The 24,679-nt window shown below is 40.8% G+C and overlaps 2 protein-coding genes across 3 annotated transcripts; both read left to right on the top strand.

The window, feature by feature from the left end:
• Positions 1 to 1,543: 1,543 nt before the first annotated feature.
• LOC119497590 (myelin-associated glycoprotein-like) lies at positions 1,544 to 9,001 on the top strand. 2 transcript variants are annotated; one of them, XM_037785825.1, is made up of 10 exons: positions 1,544 to 1,765; positions 4,350 to 4,424; positions 5,493 to 5,566; positions 5,676 to 6,065; positions 6,177 to 6,479; positions 6,609 to 6,708; positions 6,834 to 6,869; positions 6,967 to 6,999; positions 7,220 to 7,234; positions 8,087 to 9,001. In XM_037785825.1, the coding sequence occupies exons 3-9, from the start codon at positions 5,521 to 5,523 to the stop codon at positions 7,230 to 7,232; spliced, it is 921 nt and encodes a 306-aa protein (XP_037641753.1). In that variant the 5' UTR covers positions 1,544 to 1,765; positions 4,350 to 4,424; positions 5,493 to 5,520; the 3' UTR covers positions 7,233 to 7,234; positions 8,087 to 9,001. The 2 variants fall into 2 exon arrangements, with proteins under 2 accessions (XP_037641753.1, XP_037641752.1); XM_037785824.1 differs by lacking the exon at positions 1,544 to 1,765 and having other exon boundaries at positions 4,329 to 4,424.
• Positions 9,002 to 13,943: 4,942 nt separating this feature from the next.
• On the top strand, positions 13,944 to 24,423 carry LOC119497564 (Schwann cell myelin protein-like). The gene is made up of 10 exons (XM_037785785.1): positions 13,944 to 14,057; positions 15,653 to 15,722; positions 15,899 to 16,264; positions 20,086 to 20,376; positions 21,338 to 21,589; positions 21,692 to 21,952; positions 22,047 to 22,137; positions 22,566 to 22,658; positions 22,742 to 22,817; positions 22,898 to 24,423. Exons 2-10 carry the CDS (start codon positions 15,674 to 15,676, stop codon positions 22,931 to 22,933), a joined length of 1,515 nt encoding a protein of 504 aa, XP_037641713.1. The 5' UTR covers positions 13,944 to 14,057; positions 15,653 to 15,673; the 3' UTR covers positions 22,934 to 24,423.
• The last annotated feature ends 256 nt before the right edge of the window (positions 24,424 to 24,679 follow it).

Genomic DNA, 24,679 nt, shown 5'->3' with positions numbered 1-24,679 from the left:
ACAAATGGGGGCTCGTCTGGACTTGTTTGACCCCGTTTGGATTGGTATAGTGCAGTTGGTTCTGCTAGTTGTTAATGCTTGATTGGCAGAGACTGTGGTTTCATGAATGAGATCAGTTTTAGCCTAGTTGGCAGGTGCACCTCATTTTGTAAATTGAGTTGTGCAATCTAGTTGTTTGGGAGACATGGATGAGTGAGGTAAGTAGGCTGTTCTGCTTGGTTTTTTTTGGGGTGAAAGTAAGCAGCTGAATTAGACAAGTTGCTGATTTGTTCTGGTGTGTTTGTATTGAGTTGTGCATGCCTGTGATTTTTGTGGCACGGAGTTCTGTTGGTCCTGCAGCCAGTGTTGGCAGGTGTGAGCTATCAGCAGTGATTGCAAGGTCCTCTAGTGAGTAACTTTTGGCTTTTGTGGAGTTTCCCTGGGTAGGCATAGCAACGTGGTCCATTTGGGCTCGTTGGTTTGTTTTTTTAGTTTGTTGTTTTTGTGTGGTGTGCGGTCAGAGCAGTTGTCTCGGGGACACATCTAGAGCTGTCAGGTGGGTAACCAGCTTGCTGGGGGCCTAACCGAGGCTACTGGTTTCAGTGTTTAAAGAGCCTCCCGCTAATCTGCATGAAGACTAGGGTTCAGTGAGGTAGATTAGTTTGAGATAGGTAGTTTAGGTAGGGGGAGACTTTCACATTAGTTTGGGAGACATTGTCTCTTTTGTGCACCATTTGACCTGGGCAACACTGTCTGTTGGCTCTGTTGGTGCCTTTAGACCAATAGTGTGTGATGGCTGGGGTAGTTGGACCCAGTTATGAGAGTTCTGCACAGCCTGGAGGGTTTTTGGGTAGTTGGACCCAGTTACACTGAAGGTGCTCCATTTGTGAGAACCTGAATGATGGCTGTTGCAGGAGGTTATAGTGGTTCATATGGTAGGCGAGTAAATGGTTTCAGGAGGGATGTGGTGAATTGTCATTGGTTGTGCTGTGACGTAGTAGCTTGGACTGTTAGCTGTGGGAACATAAGCACTGCAGCTCATGCCTTGGTTGGTGTGAGCTTTCTTGTAGTTTGGTTGCCTCTTTGTGCTGTGCGTCTTGGGACGACTTGTTTGGCTAGTGAGCCTTTGTTGTTGAGGAACCTTTTGATGCTACTTTATTTAGTTATTTATCATTAGTTTGTCAAATAAATGCCTGTTACTATTTTTAAACTCGTCTGGTCTCCCATTTTTGTTGCAACCTTTGAGCCGGGTTGTAACAAATGGGGGCTCGACCCCGTTTGGATTGGTATAGTGCAGTTGGTTCTGCTAGTTGTTAATGCTTGATTGGCAGAGACTGTGGTTTCATGAATGAGATCAGTTTTAGCCTAGTTGGCAGGTGTACCTCATTTTGTAAATTGAGTTGTGCAATCTAGTTGTTTGGGAGACATGGATGAGTGAGGTAAGTAGGCTGTTCTGCTTGGTTTTTTTGGGGTGAAAGTAAGCAGCTGAATTAGACAAGTTGCTGATTTGTTCTGGTGTGTTTGTATTGAGTTGTGCATGCCTGTGATTTTTGTGGCACGGAGTTCTGTTGGTCCTGCAGCCAGTGTTAACACGGGTTGGCAGGTGTGAGCTATCAGCAGTGATTGCAGGGTCCTCTAGTGAGTAACTTTTGGCTTTTGTGGAGTTTCCCTGGGTAGGCATAGCAACGTGGTCCATTTGGGCTCGTTGGTTTGTTTTTTTAGTTTGTTGTTTTTGTGTGGTGTGCGGTCAGAGCAGTTGTCTCGGGGACACATCTAGAGCTGTCAGGTGGGTAACCAGCTTGCTGGGGGCCTAACCGAGGCTACTGGTTTCAGTGTTTAAAGAGCCTCCCGCTAATCTGCATGAAGACTAGGGTTCAGTGAGGTAGATTAGTTTGAGATAGGTAGTTTAGGTAGGGGGAGACTTTCACATTAGTTTGGGAGACATTGTCTCTTTTGTGCACCATTTGACCTGGGCAACACTGTCTGTTGGCTCTGTTGGTGCCTTTAGACCAATAATGTGTAATGGCTGGGGTAGTTGGACCCAGTTATGAGAGTTCTGCACAGCCTGGAGGGTTTTTGGGTAGTTGGACCCAGTTACACTGAAGGTGCTCCATTTGTGAGAACCTGAATGATGGCTGTTGCAGGAGGTTATAGTGGTTCATATGGTAGGCGAGTAAATGGTTTCAGGAGGGATGTGGTGAATTGTCATTGGCTGTGCTGTGACGTAGTAGCTTGGACTGTTAGCTGTGGGAACATAAGCACTGCAGCTCATGCCTTGGTTGGTGTGAGCTTTCTTGTAGTTTGGTTGCCTCTTTGTGCTGTGCGTCTTGGGACGACTTGTTTGGCTAGTGAGCCTTTGTTGTTGAGGAACCTTTTGATGCTACTTTATTTAGTTATTTATCGTTAGTTTGTCAAATAAATCCCTGTTACTATTTTTAAACTCGTCTGGTCTCCCATTTTTGTTGCAACCTTTGAGCCGGGTTGTAACAATGGGCTATATTTTGGTATTTGGTCAAGAACTCAGTCATGTCAATTTTAGGTCAGAAACATAAATTTGCCTCAAAGGGTTTTTGTTTTTTGTTTTTTTCTGTACAACATATAGCACTGTCACCTCACAGCAAGAGGGTCGTTGGTTCGAATCTGGCTCGGGGCCCTTCTGTGTGGGATTTGCATATTCTCCCTGTGTTAGCATGGGTTTTCTCCGGGTTCTCCGGTTTCCTCCCACAGTCCAAAGACATGCAGATTAGGTTAATTGTTGACTCTAAATTGCCCGTAGGTGTGAATGGTTGTCCGTCTCTGTGTCTTTATCGGTCTCCTGTGACTGTATTATACATTTATGGCCACACAGGGATGAATGAATACAAAAACAAGCTTGTTCACACACAGCTGAAGTAGAAACAGAGCAATATTGTTGTCCCATGCATTTGGACCCCATTCACAACTGTTATTAACATTTGAGCCGTATCTGGTATTAATAAGTGTTATTTTGTTATCTGTCTGTCTCTAGAGCCCATGTTTGGTTTGTCCGTTCTTCACTACTGTAGAAACATGGCAAACTTCGTGAAGAGGTTCCGCTCCCTATGTAGATATGAAGGGCTCAATCTAAGCTAGTGAAAACACAACGACTCTTAGTTTCAGGTGATTATATTGTAATGAAAACATAGTTATGAATATTATATTCCATTTCTGCTAATAGACCCCCCAAAATGCTACACACTGCTCCTTTAAGAGTATTTTTACACCTCTCTGAGTCACCAAGAATTCTTCTTTTACACTTAGAAAATAGCTCAGAAGTGTGAAGCTACACTTTGTAAGTTAACACATATGTCAGTGTCTCAGCGTAGGCTATGTGTAATATTTCACACAGATAGAGGTGTTGTACATCCGCTGTATACATCTGCTATGTTCCACAGACTAGTTTCGATAGTTTCAGGTATAAGCATTTAAATTATGACTTACTCAAGTGCCATCAAGTTTGTATATAATTTAAAGGATAGGTTCACATATCTTCATGGCTAATCCTAATACAACCCCAACATGCCGAATGTAAATTGATAGCATTATAGGTTGCTATAATTGTTCTTTTCCTGTACATGCTGGCCATCTGGCTCCAGCTCCCCCGCGACCCCAAATGGGATAAGTGCTTGCAGATAATGGATGGATGAATGGATTTAAAGCTGTATTAATACATTTATGGCCACACGAAGGATGAATAAATACAAAAACAAGTTTGTTCACACACACAATTGAAGTAGAAACAGAGCAACATTGTTTTCTTTTGTATTTGGACCCCATTCACTACTAACATTTGAGCTATATCTGGTATTAATAAGTGTTATTTTATTATCTGTCTGTTTGACTTCCGCCCACATTGGATCTTAAACAACTTGTCAACAAACATGGCAGGTGATAGGTCAAAGGAAACACTTAAATGAATCATTAAACAGAAGGCCTACAGTGGCATTAGCACCACGGCCACCACTAAAGGGGACTGTGAAGTGTCACAAGGAAAGTTGGAAAGTTTCAAATCCTACATACGTTTTAAGTTTCACTTTAACTATACAAGTCTTTTTGGTAACACTTTACAATAAGGTAAACAAAATTGTGAGTAGTTACAGGGGAACGAATGAGGAACTAACAGTTTAATTTATGAGGAGAAAATACACTGAAAAATGAATAAAAATATTTTTATTATAAACCTAAAGCCTCTTGAAAGTCAAAAAACACACAAACAAAGGATAGGTCTACAGTCTATGCACATGGAGATGAGACCACACCCTGCTTTCCACACCATGAACTTGACTGCCTCTACACAAAAAAAAACCCAACTTTCTTAATTTAGCTTTCAGTGCTTTGTGTTGCCCCCACAGCTCATGTCTTAATGAACTGAACTCCAAGGTAGCAGATACAAACAGCTGTGATCCGCCAGATAGCAGCAAAATCAGGTAAGATTCAGATAACACAAAATTACAGTTTAAATGAAGTAGAATATTCAATATATGTGGGCTCGGTATTTGTTTAGAATATTTTATTTTGGGAGTTTCTGATATACTGCTCGGCAATTCTGGATATTTTGCTTTGAATAGAGTTTTTTCTTTCTCTGTTATTGACGGTATCGTAATTGTCAACCTAATTATATTTATTTAATTCTGTCTTACTTTCTGTCATTGAATAGACAGAAAAGAAAGGAAAAAGAGAGTGCAGTCAGTTCACATAATCATATAGTAAATATTTTCAGATTTGATTAGTTAAAATACATATATCGTATATGAGGACATTCATAATGTCAGTATTTGCATTGTTTCACTTTTTCTAATTTGTAGCTTAATTTCATATTGTAACTAAGGCTGTCAATTGATTAGAATATTTAATCGCGATTAATCGCATGATTGTCCACAGTCAATTAATCGCAAATGAATCGCCTATTTTTTATCTGTTCAAAATGTACCTTAAAGGGAGATTTGTCAAGTATTTAATACTCTTATCAACATGGGAGTGGGCAAATATACTTGCTTTATTCAAATGTATGAATATATTTATTATTAGAAATTAATTAACAACACAAAACATGACAGATATTGTCCAGAAACCCTCACAGGTACTGCATTTAGCATAAAAAAATATGCTCAAATCATAACATGGCAAACTGCAGCCCAACAGGCAACAACAGCTGTCAGTGTGTCAGTGTGCTGACTTGACTATGATTTGCCCCAAACTGTATGTGATTATCATAAAGTGGGCATATCTGTAAATGGGAGACTCGTGGGTACCCATAGAACCCATTTTCATTCACATATCTTGAGGTCAGAGGTCAAAGAACCCCTTTGAAAATGGTCATGCCAGTTTTTCTTCGTCAAAATTGAACATAAGTTTGGAGCGTTATTTAACCTCCTTCCTCCTGAGTCCACTACAACCTGAAAATCGCAACTTGCGTTAATGCATTATTATTACATTAACTTTGACAGCCCTAGTTGTAACACTTGATTTTGTTATTCTTTCATTTAACGCCACAGTGTTTTACACCAACAAAACCTCAGAAGTATGGACGAAGAGAGAAGGATGATGATGTTTTGTCTGCTTTTAGCAGGTAATATAATGTGTTTCCTATCTCATTTCTACATACATCCCATTTAAACAAAAAAATCTGTCAAACAGAAGTAATTTCTTTCTTTGTCACTTCCATAACTCTCTTTCAGCTTTTAGCAGCCCTGTGTTTACCGGAGAATGGAAGGCGAATGTTGTAAAAGAGCTTGACGCCCTGGTCACATCCTGTGTTGTGGTACCCTGTTCATTCACCCATCCTAAAGGAAGCCTGCCCACCACCAAAATCAGAGGGATCTGGCATCGTTCAGCTCACCGAGACCAACGCATCTATTTCGAGGATAGCACGCAGGTCTTGGAAAACTTCAGGGGCCGCACACGGTTGTTGGGACATCTGGGTCAGAACAACTGCACCTTAGAAATTATTGACATCAAAGATCATGACAACGGCCCTTACTGTTTCCGGATTGAATTAGTTGAGACTGAGTTATCCACCACCGACAAGTTCTCCTTTGTGGAGGATTGTGTCAAGTTCACAATGCTCCGTATGTCACCGACTTTACAAAAGATTTCCTTTCAAATCCATACCCATTTTCCATGTAACAACATGATTTACCTCTTGCTGAATATCTTCTTTTCCTGTTTTTCCTTTACAGCTGATCCTCCGAAACCTACTCTTGATCACCCAAAGACAGCCATTCAAGGACGTCCCTACACTGTCACCTGCTCAGTCACCCATACCTGCCCCTCCCATGTGCCTAAACTCACATGGAGCAGGGACACTACAGATGATGATGAGGTGATTGAGGTCCACAGAGAAACTCGTTTTGGCTACTGGGAGACAAAGTCCATCCTGATGTTCACTCCTAAGAAGGAGGACGACCACAGTGATGTCACCTGCACAGCACATTTTAATGGAAGGAAGACGTCCTCTCAAATGTTGACTCTCTATGTAAAACGTGAGATCTTTTCACTCTGTTGTTAAATTTTGAAAATGTCCTTTATTTGAAGTTTATATCCTGAATGTTGTCCTCCTCTCATTGTGCAATATAAAGGAAGAACGGCCCTTATACTTTGTCTATTTGCAGGTTCAGAAAACTACAACCACATCATCATTCCCACAGCGGCGGCGATCGGTACAGCTGTGATCTTTGCAGTCTTCTGCATTTTTATGGTGAAAAAATACAAGTGAGTTCTTTACAGAGAACAAAATGATCAGTTATAACATTAATAATGAGGAAACATATTTCCTCTCACCCTTATCTCATTTTTAAGTTTGGTCCTCAATAAAAGTTGTTTTCTGTCTGCTCAAGGACACGCATTGCAGAGCTCCAAAATCAAGAGGGCAGGTAAGAAGAAAAATATAGTTATAATGCTAAACTGATTTTCAATTATTTCACTCTCACGATAATGAGTATTTATTTCTTTTTCATTGGTCACATTTAGTGTGTGGAACCGTCTTTCCAGACTGTCTCGCAGGTGAGAAAAACTGGGGATCTTTTGGAGTTACTACAGATAAACATTTTGTCTCTAAAACGTCTATAATAAATCTTTCACACACCAATGCATCATTGGTCTCACAGACATCTCACATATCTCTGCAGAGGAAACATGATTATTTTTGTTCTGATCTGTGCTTATCTGTGTGTAAAATGACAGCGGTTAATTTTCTGTTCTTCTTTTTCTACGGCCTAATCAGGACCAGAAACTGAAGGTGAGAAGTGAAACATGGGTTGGCTTCATTAGTTGTGATGTTTTCACAGAAAAAATTAACTCAAAAATGCATTTTCTTTTTAACATTTAAAGCTGCTTTAATACATATATGGCCACAAGGGGGCTGAATAAATCCCAAAACAAGCTTGTTCACACACAGTTGCAACAGACACAGAGCAACATTATTGTCCCATGTCTTTTGGACCCCATTCACACCTGGTATGAACATGTGATTTGTATCTGGTATTAATGAGTGTTATTTTATTATATGTCTCTATTCCGCCCACATTGGTTGTTAAACAACTTCAGGTCTAAGGTCAAAGGAAAAGGAAACAATGAGCTCTATGTCTTTTTGTTACTGAAGGAAGGCTTATCTTTATCTTTTTGCCTGCTTTACTTGAGATAGTAGGTAGAGGTGGAAGTAGGTATCCTTTTAACTTGTTCAGTAAACGTTTTTCTTGAGAATGTGGTCACACTGCACAGACTGCATTTCCTCCTACTGAGATCTGATCACAATCACGTTCTGATTGCAACGGGTCCTGTGTGCATTTTACACCCTTGCATTGACATGCATTTTGTCCTCATCAATAAGAAATGATATCCAGGTATCGATCACATGTTAACATGAAGCGTAAATGGGATGTAATTCTTCACTTACTCCAGAGAAATATGATTGTCTTTAGACCCTCTTGGTCTTAAAGATACTACAAAGTCCTGCAGAGCTGCAGTTATAGGTACAAACATGAGTTTGTTGTGACCCTTTTCAATTTCATGTCATCATTTGACTTGAAGTTCATATATTATTGATTAATGTAGCTTTAAAAGTTAAACATGTATTTTTTTGTTCTTTCAGATAATCAAAAGACAGCAGAAGAAGTGACCAGCAGCCTTCATTGCTTTTTATCGCTGACTGCCACAGTTGTTTTTTAATGCTACCACTGTGGGCAACTTTTCAAATCCTACATCCTACATTTTTTTTTTAACTGAAATTAAGCCATGGGTCAAATGTGTGTCAAATTGTGGGAGGCTTTAATTTGTTTGTTTGCCTAGCTTTCATTCATGATATTCACATATTAGCTTCAGATAGATGGCATTATGTTAAAGCAACTTAAACTAGAAGACAAAAAAAAACAAGATATAAAATTGTGTTGACAAAGCTTGAATGTTTTAGCAGTCCCTGAAAAGCAAAGTTTTCTACTCAACATTTTAGTTTAGTCTGGTTTGAATGTGTGATTTTAATAATTTTAACTTTAACTTTTATAAACCGTAGCACCAAATCTATAAGTGTTTAAAGTCAATTTAAAGGGAATGTGTTAAAGGAACAGTGTGTAACTTTTAGGGGGGTCTATTGGCAGAAATGTAATATAGGTATTTTACAAATCGTTGTGTATTCGTTACCCTAGAATGGGACGTTTATATCTACATACGGAGTGGGTCTTCTTCACAGAGCCGGCCGCCATGTTTCTACAGCGGCCAAGGACGGACAAAACCAAACGCTGGCTCTAGATAGGGCCATTCGCGTTTTCACATTTTTACGTTATCCACAGTAGTTCTCCTACAGGTTTGGAAGCTTCAGTTGGTTGCAATCTGCAACCTCACTGCTCGATGCCGCCAGATACTGCACCTTTAAGACTGTTTTCCCATCTCAACATCAAAAAAACACCTAATATACGTCCACTTTTAAACACCCACCACTTCCTGTTTTCTGAACACATGTATCAGCAATGTAAACATTTTTCTTTGTACATTAAATTTTGATTTGTGCTCAGTCTGTTGTGATTGCTCCATCATTGGTAATGCCTTTGTCCTCCACAGGGAGGTATGTACAAACCCTCCTTCACCTGGGGCCTCATGTATAAACGGTGCGTACGTACTAAAATGTTGCGTACGCTGTGTTTCACGTACACGCCGGGATGTATAAAAATCAACGTGACGTGAGAATGTGCGGACCGTGCCGCAAACTCTAGACCAGTCGTGAGAATGTGCGGGCAGTCTTCCAAACTCTGTCATCTGGCAGTATCAAACTACAAAGTCCTGAAACTCGCTAAATGTGTAAAAATAATTTTTCCACTCAACTTACTGAGCTTTATTTATGATGTGGGATCAAAAAAAAAAACCCACATATTTCTTAACTAGTTTGCGCATAAAGTTTAACATCAGAGAGGCACAACAAAAACACATTTAAACTAATTTCCCAGAGATGGCATGACTTAACCACCGTGCCAAAAACAAAATCGCGTGCTGCACAATGTGGCAAACCACCGTGGTGAGCCTGTGTCCCCTGAAGCTACAGATGGATGAACCGGATCCTGGCACACCTAACAATGAGCCAAATGCAGCAGCTATACGGCGCCGTTTGGATGAGATACACAGAATGTAAAGCAACGAGGTGAGTTGAGACAAACATTTTTTTAACAAGATCTTTTAATATATGACTTATCCCACCATCATTCATTCTTTTTAATTCGTTGCATATATATATTTTATTTTATATTTGTAATGCCTTTGTCCTCCACAGGGAGGTATGTACAAACCCTCCTTCACCAGGGGTCTCATTTATAAAACAGTGCGTATAGGATCCATACTAAAAATTTGCGTGCGCACAAAAGCCGAAAATGGCGTGCGCCAAAAAAAAAACAGACTTATAAAACTGCGTACGCACACCTGCACGCAATGTTCCCTTTATAAATCACAGTCCACCTGGAAATGTGCGCACGTGGATCCGCCTCATATCCCGCCCACTACACGCCCACATTCAACCGTAAATGGTCGATGCAAAGCACCTCATGAATGTTTCTGCATGTGAATGAGCCTGTTGTTGATCAGTGGATCTTTACGGTGAATCACGGCGACTCCCGAGAGGAAGACAGAGAAAAGGAGTTTTTCTGACGCAGAGATGGAGGTGTTTGTAGGTGAGGAGGTCTCTGAAGACTCGATTTTACACAACAACTTTATGAAAACTAACATGGTACTTGGTGATATCCGCACACTATTAGAAGATCTTATTAAAACTATTGGTGCTCTGCTCTGCCATTCTTTAATGCTAATTGATATAATCTTGGATTTCTACAACCGATGATGATGATTTCAACAGCTGCTCCACAGCTGACTGCGAGTCTCGGTAGTCCGGTCCTCTCCTCTGCGCTCTGGAGGTGGAGGAAAGGTGATGGTGACACAGCACAGGAATTTGCTTTGAGATTTGAGTTGATCTTTTACATTTGTAAGGTGTTTATGGAATAGTTATGGATCACTAGCACAAAGAGCACTGCTGTTTTAAATGTTTATGATACAGTGGATATAAGTATGAATTGAAGTTAAATGTGTGAGAGGCATCATTATAATGAGATTTAATGTCTACATTCCGGCTTCAATTCACCACCTCACCGTCTGCGTCTCCAGTTTCCTCCACCTCGGTGCCTCCATAATGTGCGTACGCACGGGTCAAAGTTTCCGTACCGGTGCGCACGTTCTCCCGTCAAGTTTGTTTTTATAGATCACAGCTGTTGCGTGGGAAGTGGCGTACGCACATTTCAGGCCCCGTTTTGTGCGTACGCAACGGATATAAATGAGACCCCAGATATGTCAGAGGAACCTTTTTTGGACAATGAGTTTTAGAAAACTAACCTGCCATGGATGTTTTACACAAACTGGCCACTCTCAGTACTCATTCAGTCACGTCGGCCAGATGGTGGAGCTTTAAGACTGTTTAAGAGTAGCTGAAGTCATCGAAGGGTGGGAGTGAAACAAGAAGAGGAAATTAAATGAATCAGGTGACAAGATAGCTCAAGTTTGAAGCACGTAGTAGAAGAAAAGATATATCTGAGCCATTGTTTGTAAGTCTTTAAGTGTTTTACTCTCCGATTCACGATTACATTTCCACTTATCGATCGGTATAATCTGATAACTACAGAAGAATTGGTCTTTCATTCAGCAATGATATTGAATCTTAATTTAGAGACAGTTCCAAATAACAAAATAGGTGCTTTTCAAAAAAATAAATAAACAAATTAAGGATATTTTTTTTTTGGTTTATTCTCCTCATCAAAATCCACTAGAAGCTAATAGGGTCAATGTCAGTTTTGATCAATAGAACAGATGTTGATCTCTGTTATTGGTGATTGAATGTTATATCTCCAGAGATTAGCTCCTGTACCTTCAGTTTATTCTCCATCTTAACTGAAAGCAGAACTTCAGTAATATGGTAGTTAAATGTGTCAAACAAATGTTAAACGTGTCATATAAAGAGAGAGCGACAGCTCTTTGTTAAAGTTTATTAAATATTAAGTAAACTGACGTATTGTTTTATGTTCGTCATTATTTTGGAGATTGACAATTTCACTTCTGTTGTTCAATGCGGGCGCTATGACAAAATTATTATCCCATTAAGGTTTAATTTACAGTACACCATCTCAAATTCTGTGGCTAATAATTTCCGTTCAGTCCCAAATTTCAAAAATGATCCAACCATCATTGAAAAGTTGAAATGCTGCATATGGATAGGAGTTAAAGTGACATGAACCGCATGAGAAACTGGAAATGTGGGAGAAGACTATGCAACGATGGCAACCACAATTCATACTGTGACTGGTTTACTTAATCTTATACACTTTAAACTTACAGTATACTTTATATGCTATTTAGTACACCAACAGTACAGAGATGAAATCTGAAACAAAAGAAACAAACTGAAACACTGATGGGAAAGACAAAAGCTTACAATAAATACATCCAACTTGATGAGGCGTTTCCATGCTTTGATTGTGTGTTTGTGATTGATGGAATTTCCCAGTGATTGATTGATTCACTGACTGATTAATGCAAACTGATTGCCTGATCCATTCATCAGCATTGTTACTGCCGTGTTTAATCTCATCCAGGGAGATACAATGAATTGTTCTTTTGATGAGAGACGAGGTCAGGCCTCCAACCTGCCCCGCAGGACTGTCTTTAAAATGGAGGAGCCTGACTGACCGCCTCTCACTCAACAGCGGACAAACCAGAGGCGAGGAGGGACATCACTGTGACCTGTTTTAGTCACCAGGTAAAAAGAAAAACTATTTGTGTGGATTCTACAGTTTAGCGTTGTATTTTCTCATTTAAAGGAACAGTGTAACATTTAGGTGGATCTATAGGCAGAAATGTAATATAATACTAACAAGTATTAATTAATAAGTATGTTTTCTTTAGTGTATACTCACCTGACAATATGAATCGTTGTGTTTTCGTTACCTTAGAATGAGCAGTTTATATCTACATAGGGAGTAAGTCTTCTTCACGGAGCCGGCAGCCATGTTTAGCCCAGAAGGGACAAACAAAACACTGGCTCTATAGAGAAAAATGTGTGTTTCAGAGACTTTGTTTCCTGCATTCTGGTGACTTAAAAAGAATGAAAATAACGAAAATAATACACTGCAATAGCATTTTTATGTTAGACTTTTAATTCTACCTTTAATTCTCAGGAAAGAACTGAATAATTCACCCCTCTGGCGTAAACGTGGCGTGTGAATCTCTAGCATTAACTAATATTCATCAGTTTTTATTCATTTTTTTGCTTCTGCTTGAGTATTTCTTTCTATTAGCTCTCTTCTCTCTGTCTCTCACTCACAATATGTGACAACGGCACCAATGCGCTCTGAAACCCGTTATTTCCAACGGCTTTTCTCTGCGTTGAGCAAAGCCCGACTTCGGGCACTGCACGCTGTGACGTGCGCTAAACCGCAGCGGCGAGCGCAGCTCAAACATGAGGTCAAACTGCGCTGTGTCGTGAGCATAGACTGCTCTCTTCCGCCGGGAAACGACACTTGGTGTAGCTCTATTATCGTCTGAGTAGAAACAGTAGGGCTAATACGCGCTGTACAGGGCCAGAAACTGGTTAAGATAACAAAAAGGAAAAAAAGTGTGAAAATTTGCCATAAATCGTGGGAAATACGGGAGAATTGTGACCCCGGGAGGAAACTCGGGAAGTTGGCAAGTGTTCAACCTCACCGCTAGATGCCGCCAGATCTTACACACTGCACCTTTAATGTGTCATTTTCTTTTGATACATTTTCTGTTTTGTTTGTTTTCCAGATTTTCCAATTCAAGCACGTTTCCTGTCATGGGTAACTCAGCGTCCACCGGCTTCATCACTCCCACTCCCAAGAAATTGTCCTGGGGGCGCCGGAAAGAGGACACAGCCAAGCTGGAGGACATCTTGACACAACGCGAGGAGGATCTCTGGAGAGTTAAAGGAAAAATGGGTTTTTCTGTGAAAAAGGTCCAGCTCACTCGCAGCATCTGTTACGTGAACCTAGCTCAAGAGAACGGCATCTTTTATCCGAAAAGTGCTGAAATGTGGAACCCTGCTTTTGTTGTCGATCAGGATCCGTGAATGACTGAATTCACTGTGGACAATTACATCTACAACTCAGTAAGAAGATCCTATCAAGTTACGATGTTTGAACTGCAGACAACCCCTATGATGCAACTGCAACACAATAAAGTCGCTCATAGAGGGTCCTAGTTTTCACCACAAGACTATAGGCGTGAACTATGAACAGGAAGTGAAGCATCAGTGCAAAATGAAAACGTGATAGGTCCTTTTTTTGTGTGAAATGGAAGCAAAACTGAACATATTTCCTATTTTTTTTGCATCGGGTGTGATGTCGTCAAACCAATTGGGTGTGATATAACCCCCCTAATGTAAAACAGCTTTTATAGTTTCAGATAACACTTTGAGTGAATATCACACATGCAACACCTCATCATGTTGTGGCTGTAAAGACTGAACTGAGCAAAGGAAATCCTGTCTTAACATCGCTGCGTCTGTAAAACACACGTGTAAGGTAAATGTCATTTTTCCTGTTAGAAAACCAGCTCCATGTCTAAAAAAAAGAGACTTCTATTTACTTTTCAAGGAGTTTTCATATCATTGCTTTCAATCAGCACTTGCTGTTCAGGAAAATGTTTCATCTTTGTATAACATGGATTTTATATCATTGTATTGTATCTTATAGCACATTATTGTCAGTGAGTCATTTCTCTGAAACAAATACAGTTTGTAACTAACATGTAAGAAAGCTTGTTGGACAAATACATTCAACCTTCCAGCTGATTCTGTTTAAGCCTCTTTATTTATTTTGAGTGCAAAAATGGGTCATTGTACTCCGTGGTCTTCTCTGAGTCATTGTACTCCGTGGTCTTCTCTGAGTCATTGTACTCCGTGGTCTTCTCTGAGGTTTAACCGCTGCTTCTTATTGTTATCTTTGTTCTGCTGAAAGAGCAGACAACACAGCCTGTTCAAATAATAAACTATAATATATTAGAAAATAACAAAGAAATATTCTGTCATTAACAAGTAATCTAAAAAAGTGACACTCCCCAAAGTGTTTCTTTGGTAAAGGTAACTTCTCTCATTGAATTCAGAGTGGCCCATTAGTATTTAAAGTACTCACAACAAGTCAAGACAATAATGCTCTATAAGACCCCAATATCCAATGAATAATTAAAGGGACCATGAGTGGGGTTTTTAGTTCTCCGTATCAAACGATATGTTACAGTGGCGATGAGCTCATTCAGTCACACTTCACAACGTGGGGAATATGCCTCACAAAAATAAAATTGGAGAAGTTATGATAACTAAAATAAATCAAATATCCAAAGGAGGAAGTGAGAGCAGCGAGATGGCACAGCTTGTGATAAAGCCAAGGGTCGGGATATCAGATGCAGAACGGAGAAAAGATTAAAAACAAAAGTTATAAGAGATAATAAGACACTTTTATTTATTAGTTTATGACAGTAAAACATGAAAAAATATACAGTTTGGGTGAGAATAGCTCAAAACAAAAGACATGGTTGCAAAATAATAATATAACAAGAATAGGGCTGTCAAAGTTACATAATAACGTGTTTTAACGCCACTAATTCCTTTAACTTTTAGGTGTGTATTGGGCTCAATTTTAAAGCTATAGTGAAGATACTGGCATCATATGAAACTATAAAACTTAATGAATCCATTGGTACCAATCACGTCATACTAGCTTGTTGCGATGGAGGCTAAATAACGCTCCAAACCTACGCTACATTTTGGCGAGGAAAAACCGACATGGCTATTTTCAAAGGGGTCCTTTGACCTCTGACCTCAAGATATGTGAATGAAAATGGGTTCTATGGGTACCCACGAGTCTCCCCTTTACAGACATGACCATTTTATGATAATCACATGCAGTTTGGGGCAAGTCATAGTCAAGTCAGCACACCGACACACTAACAGCTGCTGTTGCATGTTGTTGCCTGTTGAATCTGTTTTTGTGTGTAGCGCAGTGTATGTGTGGTGTTTTAAAAGTGGAATGGAAACTAGACTAAGTCACGTCTCACTAGAAGGAAATGACTTGCAGCAGCATCTGACAACTACTGGAATTATTTGTCACTTCACTTGCAGGTCTGACCCTGAGTGGGCGAGATGGATTCTTTCAAATGGCCTCTGCTTTTTGTGTGCTTTTACTTTAAAGGTATGGTACCTTCTATATCCAGCTATAATATCTTACTGCTCACAATAAATACAATTAAACAGTTTGTGTTTTTGTTGTCTTATCTTTTTTGTTCAGGCTAAGAATTTAATCTTCAGGTGAATTTGTGTTTTATTTTGTGCTTCTCTTTGTTTCATCCTGTTATCCTCTGCTTTTAGTTACTCAAACTGAAGCCTCCTCTTGGACAGCTAAGGTGCCGCCCACAGTTAAAGGTCTCCCTGGATCCTGTGTGGTGATCCCCTGCTCCTTTAACTACCCAGATCCAGGCAAGAAGATCACTGAATTCACTGGGATTTGGGCCAAAGAGGAGACGCATGAGCTCATCTATCACCCGAACGAGGCCAAAATGATGCAGCTGTATCGCAATCGGACAGCGCTGCAGGGAGACATCACACAGAAGAGCTGCACTCTGAAGATTGATCCCCTTCAACAAAGTGACCGAGGGCCTTTTTATTTCAGGATCGAAATGGCAGACCACGGGAAGTATTCTTACAAAGAGAACACCGTCTCCATTATAATGATTGGTAAGTAATATTAACAATTTTCACCAGACTTCTTTAACAGTAAAGTCTCTTTTTAATTCCAGTGTTGCAATCAGCGAAAATGGAGTCAGGAAAATTAGTCATTTAGTTGCTTTCCTCCTGTTATTAACTTACTTTTTCTACTTCAGAAGTTGAAAAAGTAATTTTTGCAAACAGCCAAGAGTCCAAAGAAATTATAAGTGTTGTTTTAAATGTTTTCAGCAGTGTTGACCTCGATATTCAGTACAATACAACTGAGATGGTAAAAATGGTCATTTAGGTTTCAATTATCAACAACTATCTGATTCCCACTTCCTTATTTGTGCTATTATAAGTTTGCCCTCCTCTCGCTTTAAATAACTTTGATCAAAACACAGTTGAAATGGTTTCATTTCTCTAAACAGATGTGTGTGACATTGAGGCCCATTTTGAGGAATCCTACTTGTTAAAGGGACTGTTTGTAACTTCTTACACATATAAATCACCCGGGTCGGTGTCCCATGCGCGCTCGCTTATGCGCGCTCGCTTGTGCGCGCTCGCCGCTCACATATGCGCGCTCGCTTGTAGCTACGCTGTTCAGACAAGACTCGAACACAAACTACACGGAAGCACCAAAACCGCAAAGTTATATCTAGTGAAGCCCGTCTTGCAAAACAGTGTTGGCCGCGGTCGGAGGACGCGGGGAAGACCGTAGCTTTTGTCTCCAGGGCCGGAGTCTCTGCTGTACTCTGCTCTGCCTGCTTGCCTTCACTGAGCTCGCTCCACCTCACGTGCATGCGCGCACACTACACACTGCAGAAGACTTCATAGCTCTGAGAATATCTAGTGAATGTTCAGTGGACGTTTGTGCAGAAATAACTGCTGCAGCTCCTCCAGACCAACAGAGGTTTTCCGTGTCTTGTGAAGTGACGGGGCTCCGCAGCGAGACACGTTATCGTCTCCGACCGGGTGCCGGTGTCTCCCTCCGACCGCGGTCGGGAGGCTGAAGCCAACACTAGGATCAGCAGTGATTCATGGAGAGACCTTTGTCTGGTCAGCTAACATTACTGCCAAGCAGGTGAAATATAGAGTGATATTGTGGTTTTAGCTGATGTGTGTCGCCTCACTGTTTTGAGCGATGCTCGTTCATGTCTACTTAGAGCGAGCACAAGCTCGAGCCCGACACTGACTTTCGTTGACTTAACGGCCACAGGTGTCGCTGTTAACAAGCATTTCTGATTCTTACAAATAGTCCCTTTAAATCCTGTGGACACAGCAGTTCAGTCAAGCGCTTTAAGTGGTCGGAAGACTAGAAAAGCGCTATATAAATGCAAGTCAATTTTACCTTTTACCATTGAACATGTCCTAAAACTTGAAGTCAGACTGAAAACCTATGAATTTGTGATGTGACTACAAGGGAAGTAGAGCTTTCTCAGGGGGAACTGCCTTTTGTTAAGCTAAAAGGAAGTTCCCACTCTTGCATTGTTATATTTTTTAATCAAAACCTGTTATTATCAGATAGTATGGTGGACCCAAACGTAGGACACTGACCAGAGGTTGGTGAAGTTGTAGAGGATTTATTGTAAAAACACAGGGAAGGGAGGCGGGGTGGAGAAGAAGGTGATGGCTGGCTGAGGCAGAGGGCAGAGGGGCTATGGTGGAGGAAACAGGGAAAATCAGTTAATCACAGGCTCCAAGAACAACACGGGGAATGTTCTCACAGAAAACACAGACACTACTGAGGCCTGAAGCATGAACTACCACAGTAGCTGAGATCTGGTGAGGACTGGGAGGAGGTTGAAATACTGAGGAGTTGATGAGTAGATTGCCGACAGGTGTGTGTGCAGAGCAGGGAGCCGGGAGAGGTGACGAGCTGATTGATGGCCGCTGTGCAGCTAGACTGGGCCCAGGTTGATGGCAGGACAGGAAGAGACACACACACACACGCACGCACACACACGCACACACACAGATAAGCCGAGGACATGGAAGACAAGAGGAGTGGGGGACACAAGAGCCACTGGGAAACAAGCCAGAGCATGGCCACAGCAGTGACGAAACCGAATGGGGGCAACATATGGGATAGATGCCAGCCCGTTGCTTGCTTTTCCTTCGAGGCCAAAAAGAGGCTTGTCGCTGCCACCTTTATGTCTGTGCTGGACTATGGCGACGTTATATACACGCATGCATCTTCTCAAAGCCTACGCACGCTGGATACTGTCTACCATGGAGATTTATTACAAATTTTAAAGCCCTTATGCACTATTGCTCTTTGTATGCTAGGGTAGGATGGTCTGTCTTGTCTGCCCATAGACTGAACCACTGGCGTATTCTTATTTAAAAGGCTGGTTCCATCTTACCTAGGGGTCTACATCCTTCAAAAAAGTACGGGAAGTTACGGTCTCAGGACTTAATCCTATTAATTGTCCCCAAAGTCCGTACTGAACTGAGAAAAAGGGCATTCAAGTATGCGGCTCCCTCTTCTTGGAATCAGTTACAAAATGACCTGCATCTTCTGACAACGTCAACAAACGTCACAAATCGTGAACTCGGAGGTTTCAGAAACTTTCCACTCACGAGGTCGTGAATACCACAAGAGGGGGGCGTTCATATGGACTCTTCTCCTGAACACGGTAAACACGACCCCATTTGAAGGCACCATAATTCACCACGTTAAGCACGTGTTTACTGTGACCGAAAAGTGATGCAGAGGGGTCGTTAAGCACATGTTTAATGCAATGGAAAAAGTGACGCCACTCCCAAAACCTTTTATTGGGAGTGTGCGAGTTCAATTTTTACCTAGTCGCATTTGTGCGAGTGCATGATCATTACTATTTTGATAACACGGTAAGAGCGTTGGATATTGCAGATGAAAGCAGTCCTTTTTGTTCCTCACTGGTGCAGCCTTTCTCTCCCCTCCTGCACTCTTCTCTGTTCTGTGTAAACCTTCACATCTTGCACATACGGCGCCCCTACCTCACACGCGCATCACACACTGCAGGGCGTCATAGTTTCGCTGTTCCCCAAAATGAAGCGCTCTATCGCTGATTATATTAAAAAAACAAATGAGGAGAGAAAGGAGGAAACTGTTGGGGAGGGGGAGTCTAACAGAGGTGACGACTGAGACACCACCGATGATGAATGTGCAACAGGCATGGAGAGACTGGCTGACAGACAGGTGAAGAAAAAGAAGTACCACTTCAGCCACAATGGCTAACACAGTACCTGTGGTTACGGTACGAGGGGAACGCTATGCTGTGTGTTTATTGTAGATAATGTGGTCCGTCCGTTGCAGTCAACTCTAAACTTGTTAGTTAATATATTTTGCAAATATCAAGTTTCGAGGCATTGTCAATGTTTCACTGGGGTGTGTAAATTAAGACAACAATTTATTAGCATTGATTAATACCATGCTGTAACCGAAAAAAAGGGGTGCGACCAAATGATGTGCTTGCGCGACCAACTGAGAAAGTTGGTAGCACCAGTGCTACCAGTGGAAAAGTTAGTCTAGAGCCCTGTGCCGTATAGCAACATCCCAAGAGCTCATGGCATTAATACCACCTGAATAAAACAGGACATAATTCTCTGTCTTTCCCTACAGTCATCTCTAACATGTTTTAGTAGTCAGTTCCTGTGATGTGTTTTGGTAACCTAACGTCATTTCAGCATGATTTTCATAATTCTTTTGTTTTTTATCTTTGTCAACTAAAGTGCTTCCAAAATCCCTTAAGCGAAGCCAGAATATGTTTCCAAAGAAATAACATTACGTTGAACAGCCCAGTAGACAAAGTGCACTTTCACTTCATCTTTGCCATTGCCCATCATGACCTTTCTTGTTGTTACAGGGGAACTAGATCCCATCCATTTCGCTATGAAAGAGGAGGTAGTGGCGGGTCAAGCTGTGTCTGCGACCTGCTCTGTGTCTCACTCCTGCCCCGCCTCTCCTCCTGTCTTCACCTGGAGTCACCCTGGAGAGCCACAGGTCCAATCGCATCACCTCGACAACGGCCAGTGGACGGCGACATCTACTCTGCGCTTTCACCCCACCAGCGCTGACCACGACAAGCCTTTACAGTGCACCGTAACATACCATGGAGGGCAGCACCACAAAACATCCAGGATCCTCAAAGTAAAACGTAAGTATTTGTGACAGAGGCCACAATAAAAGCTGATGCTTTAAACACTGTAAGTAAATGATGATACAATACCACTTTTTTACCCAATGTAGAAGCTGTTTTACCAACGCACATACATTCAAATATAGCTTTGAAGCTTCTTAAATCAGGTTTAGTCACTGTCAGGGGATTTACAGTCATCATGTATTCATTTGCATTGGAAAAAGAGCATTATACTGTTCCTTACTGTCATTTATATCGGATGAGCTGGCTGCATGAAGGACAGCAAATTCTGTCTACTTCTGTGTAATTTCTATGTGCGCATGACAACCTACAACTTTGTGAAGTTACTTTGGCCCTTTCCTATTGCTTTTTTAGCCGGCATGGCTTTGCCGATCCACCACTTTGGTTTAAGACTGAAATATCTCAGCAGCTATTGGATTGTTTGCCATGGCATTTTGTACTGTCAATCGTGGTCCCCAGAGGATAAATCCTACTGACCTACTGATCCCCTGACATTTCCTCTAGCGCCACCATGAGGTTGACATTTTGCGTCAAATGTCTCGACAACTATTGGATTGATTGCAGAAATTGCGACACGTTCACATCCCACCTCGTCACATACTGACGCTTTGTCAGACTCCTCGGCGTCACTTTTCGGTCACAGTAAACACATGCTTAATGTTGTGAATTAATCCAAAACACTTGCTTAGGTTTAGGCAACAAAACCACTTAGTTTTAAGAAAAAACAACATGATTGGGCTTAAAATGATACGTTTGTAAAGTGAAAACGTGACTTGCCGTTGTGAACGCGGGACACGAACAATCAGTTTATTGTAAAGTTAAAGTGAAACGTAACGCACGGGACACAAACAGCTCTCAACTCTTATTATCTTGTTTATGTGCAGTGACATCAGCTCAGCTTTGACAAAATGTACTCCACCATAGTATCATGAACCCTTAATTGTATGTTTCCATGCAGACTCCCCAGTGAACGTGAAGGTTGAGCACAAGTCCGACGTAAAGGAGGGAGAAGCTGTGCAGCTGAGATGCTCCAGTGATGCTCACCCTACTGCCAGCAGCTACGAGTGGCATAATGAAGCCAATGCTCAACTGCATCAAGGAAAAGTCTACACGCTGCCAAATGTCTCCAGACACTCAGGACCTCTGTACTGCATTGCCATCAACGAAGTAGGACGAGGCAAATCAAGCCCTGTTCGGCTCAATGTGTTATGTAAGTAAACAATCAATAAATGTAACGATAAAGGAGAGGGTTTTCATTTAAACATAATGTAATAAAAGTATGGCTTACATTACATATTTTTTGTGCTTACAGATGCCCCTGAGATTAAGACGGTCTCTACCTGCTCCTCAGAGGCAGATAAGATAAAGTGTGTGTGCATTGCAGAGTCCAAGCCTGCCAGCATGATCCATTTTGTGCTCTCTAATCGAGTCCTGCCAAGCACCAAGGTGGAGAAACACAGCTCCGTTACCATCGGGACTCTGGAGGCAGAGTTAGGATCTTTTCAGGTTATCTACTGTCTGGCAAACAACACGCTGGGCAACGCCAGCCTCACACTCTCGTTACCTGTTGACAGTAAGGAAGTGTTGTTGTTTTTATTCCCTACTAAAGGCGTGAATTTTATATTGAGAAAGAGAAAAATGACACCCCATGGTTTCTGTTTGGACAGGTAAGATGCAGAATCTTTATACTGTCATCGCTTCTGGAGCAGGCGGGATTTTGTTGATGCTCTTCATAACAATTGGAATTGTTAAAAAATGGTAAGTTGCCATAGAAAATGTAATTTAAACCTGCAGTAGGCTGAATGTTTTTTGGGAAAAAATGCCATAATAATCCTTCAGCATATTGTAACTCAAGTATTTTGAGAGAAAACTAGACTTCTGCATCTCCTCATGGCTCTGTTTTCAGGCTTTAAAAAATCTAGAGAGAGAAATCTAGGAGACTTTGGCCGATCACAGGTCATATCAGAGAGAGAGCGTTCCTATATAGAGGTATTTGTTTATGGGAAAGTGTCTTAGTTAAACCATATCCTGTTAACCACGATGGAGCACAAGGTCATCTTGTAAATTCTTATAATGCATGATTGCCTGTGTAGATTTTTCAGTTTGCATTGTTGGGTTTCAGTGGTTGTGAAAAGTTTCAATAGCTTTTGTTCCAGGTTCCTAAATTAAAACCGTTATTCTGCCAGCAGAGGGAGATCTCAGGACGCACCAACACCTCATACGAGCACCGTGAAGGCAGAACAAGATGTGGCGCTCCCTCAGTATGCTGTGACAAACAGGTATTAGTCATTCACCTCAGTATTAAACAAACATTTCCTCATGATGTAAAAAAAAAAAAAAACATTCTGCATTCTGTCCTCAGAAAAGAGAAGAGTTATGATAATGATGAACATTGCGCTGGATTTTATGCCAATGAACATGTATATGGCAACATGGAGGTATATGAAGTTTTCTTCTCTCATTCATTCATTATTTCCATGCATGGGAGAAGAGAGTGAGTTAATCTTGTTTCTTACAGACTGACGATGATGATGCCATATATGCCAATGTGTAACATATTCATTGGAAGAACAGCTGCAGTCCCTCGGTGTGTTGTCCAACTGATGTGGGTCAAGAAAGCTGTAAAAATATTGATATCGTCTGTATAAATGACATACATTTTATTTTTCTGTCTCCTGTAATTCACATATTTTTTGAAAAAAGTTATTCATGTCTAAAAATACATGTAACTTTTCCCTGACTGATCACCATGTGTTGTGAAAAATCCCCATTAAAGGTACTATATGTAACAATTTGTATTAACAATTGCCATTGTGTGAACAGATTGTAATGTAACTTACAAATTGAGACCTTCCAAAACTTTCTCGGTTGCCTATAAGAGCCTGTAGACTGATTTATATGTAAAGGACTCGGGACGGTTTTGCATCTTAACATTAGCTGATGAAGTAATTTGCAAATGGCAAGCTAGTTAGTATCATGGAGATTGGACATTAAAGGGGATATATGATTGTAATATAATGTCACTTCACTCTTTTGGCCAATGCCCAGGATGATCGCTCGAGCCTACGGAGTGCGAGCAACAGGATGCTGACTGCAGTTCACTTAACGGCCACCGGTGTCGTTAATAACAAGGATTTAACAAGGATTTTCGGAAAGTTACATATAGTACCTTTAAACTGTCATTTTCTACTTGCAAATATGTTTAACTCTTAATTTTCCTACTGTATACTCAGTCACCCAATAACAACACATCTTGCACAAGTCACACCTTTTGAACTTCCTCTTTAGCAGGTATGATTGCTTTATCAGAGTGACAGCTAAGAACCTAGCTGTCAAAGTTGTGAAATGCCAGCTTTCTGCTGAAAAACACGAACTGTTAAGTACAGCTAAAGTGTTGACCCATTTTGTGCACTGCTAAAAAAAAGCAACATGGTCGCTGTGTTCTGTCCCATCGCAGCAGCCCAACAACTGAGCATACTGTATATGTGCACTTGCCTCAGAAAATAGTATTATGTCAAAACATTCAAGGAAGAATCATTTTAACGCCATATTAACTGACTACTTTTACTGTAAATAAATTTACTGTGTGTATCTATATGAACACATGCAATACAGATAGTGTTCACTCATTCATCAACTACAACAAGTGGGGAAGTGAAAATATTCTGTGTGAACTCAGGTCAATGTGGGTGGAAAAACCCTTGTGTGGCTTCAGAGCGTGTTAATGGTAAATTGACAGGAAAGCAAAGGGGAAGCTGGTCACCATCTTAGCTGCTAGATAAGAAGTGATTATCACACATTTCAAACACGGAAATGCCCAATGCCCTATTCTAACCTCAGCACAAGCCATCAAATGATCATGAACTGTAAACACAAATTCACTTCGGGGGATATATTATCCCTCAATTAACAGCCCAAACATCTTTGTAATATTTATAAAAATGTGGACAAAATGCCCCAGAGGCTTGTCCCCATACACCCGTTAGTTTTTATGCTGTCCTATTTATATATTGCTGTGTAAAAATGATTAAATGACAAAAACGGCATGATTGGTTTTCTTTAATCCATTGAAAGTTCAACCTCAGAGGTGCCTTTATATTTACATGACTTCGCCTTTAAAAAAATATTTTTATTCTAGTATAAATTATGAATCTATACATGTACTGTATGTATAAAATCATACAATCAACTATCTTTCACCCCAGAGTCCATTTTTCAGTTATTTGACTTGTTTGTTTTTTAAATTATTATTTTTTGTTTTCAGTCACAGTTTGGTTAGGCACCAAAACTACGTGGTAAG

This window comes from Sebastes umbrosus, chromosome 11 (assembly GCF_015220745.1).
Source record: "Sebastes umbrosus isolate fSebUmb1 chromosome 11, fSebUmb1.pri, whole genome shotgun sequence".
NCBI lineage: Eukaryota > Metazoa > Chordata > Actinopteri > Perciformes > Sebastidae > Sebastes > Sebastes umbrosus.
Note: the sequence above shows the minus strand (reverse complement) of the source record. Positions and strands in the feature narration are given on the sequence as shown.

What these genes read in the sequence shown, in the direction of transcription:
- LOC119497590 (XM_037785825.1), top strand. Translation starts at nt 5,521, where the DNA reads ATGGACGAAGAGAGAAGGATGATGATGTTTTGTCTGCTTTTAGCAG. An exon ending in GTTTTGTCTGCTTTTAGCAG is followed by an intron (nt 5,567 to 5,675) that starts GTAATATAATGT and finishes ACTCTCTTTCAG; the next exon opens with CTTTTAGCAGCCCTGTGTTT. An exon ending in TTTATGGTGAAAAAATACAA is followed by an intron (nt 6,709 to 6,833) that starts GTGAGTTCTTTA and finishes TGTCTGCTCAAG; the next exon opens with GACACGCATTGCAGAGCTCC.
- LOC119497564 (XM_037785785.1), top strand. Translation starts at nt 15,674, where the DNA reads ATGGATTCTTTCAAATGGCCTCTGCTTTTTGTGTGCTTTTACTTTAAA. An exon ending in CGTCTCCATTATAATGATTG is followed by an intron (nt 16,265 to 20,085) that starts GTAAGTAATATT and finishes TTGTTGTTACAG; the next exon opens with GGGAACTAGATCCCATCCAT. An exon ending in ACTCTCGTTACCTGTTGACA is followed by an intron (nt 21,953 to 22,046) that starts GTAAGGAAGTGT and finishes CTGTTTGGACAG; the next exon opens with GTAAGATGCAGAATCTTTAT.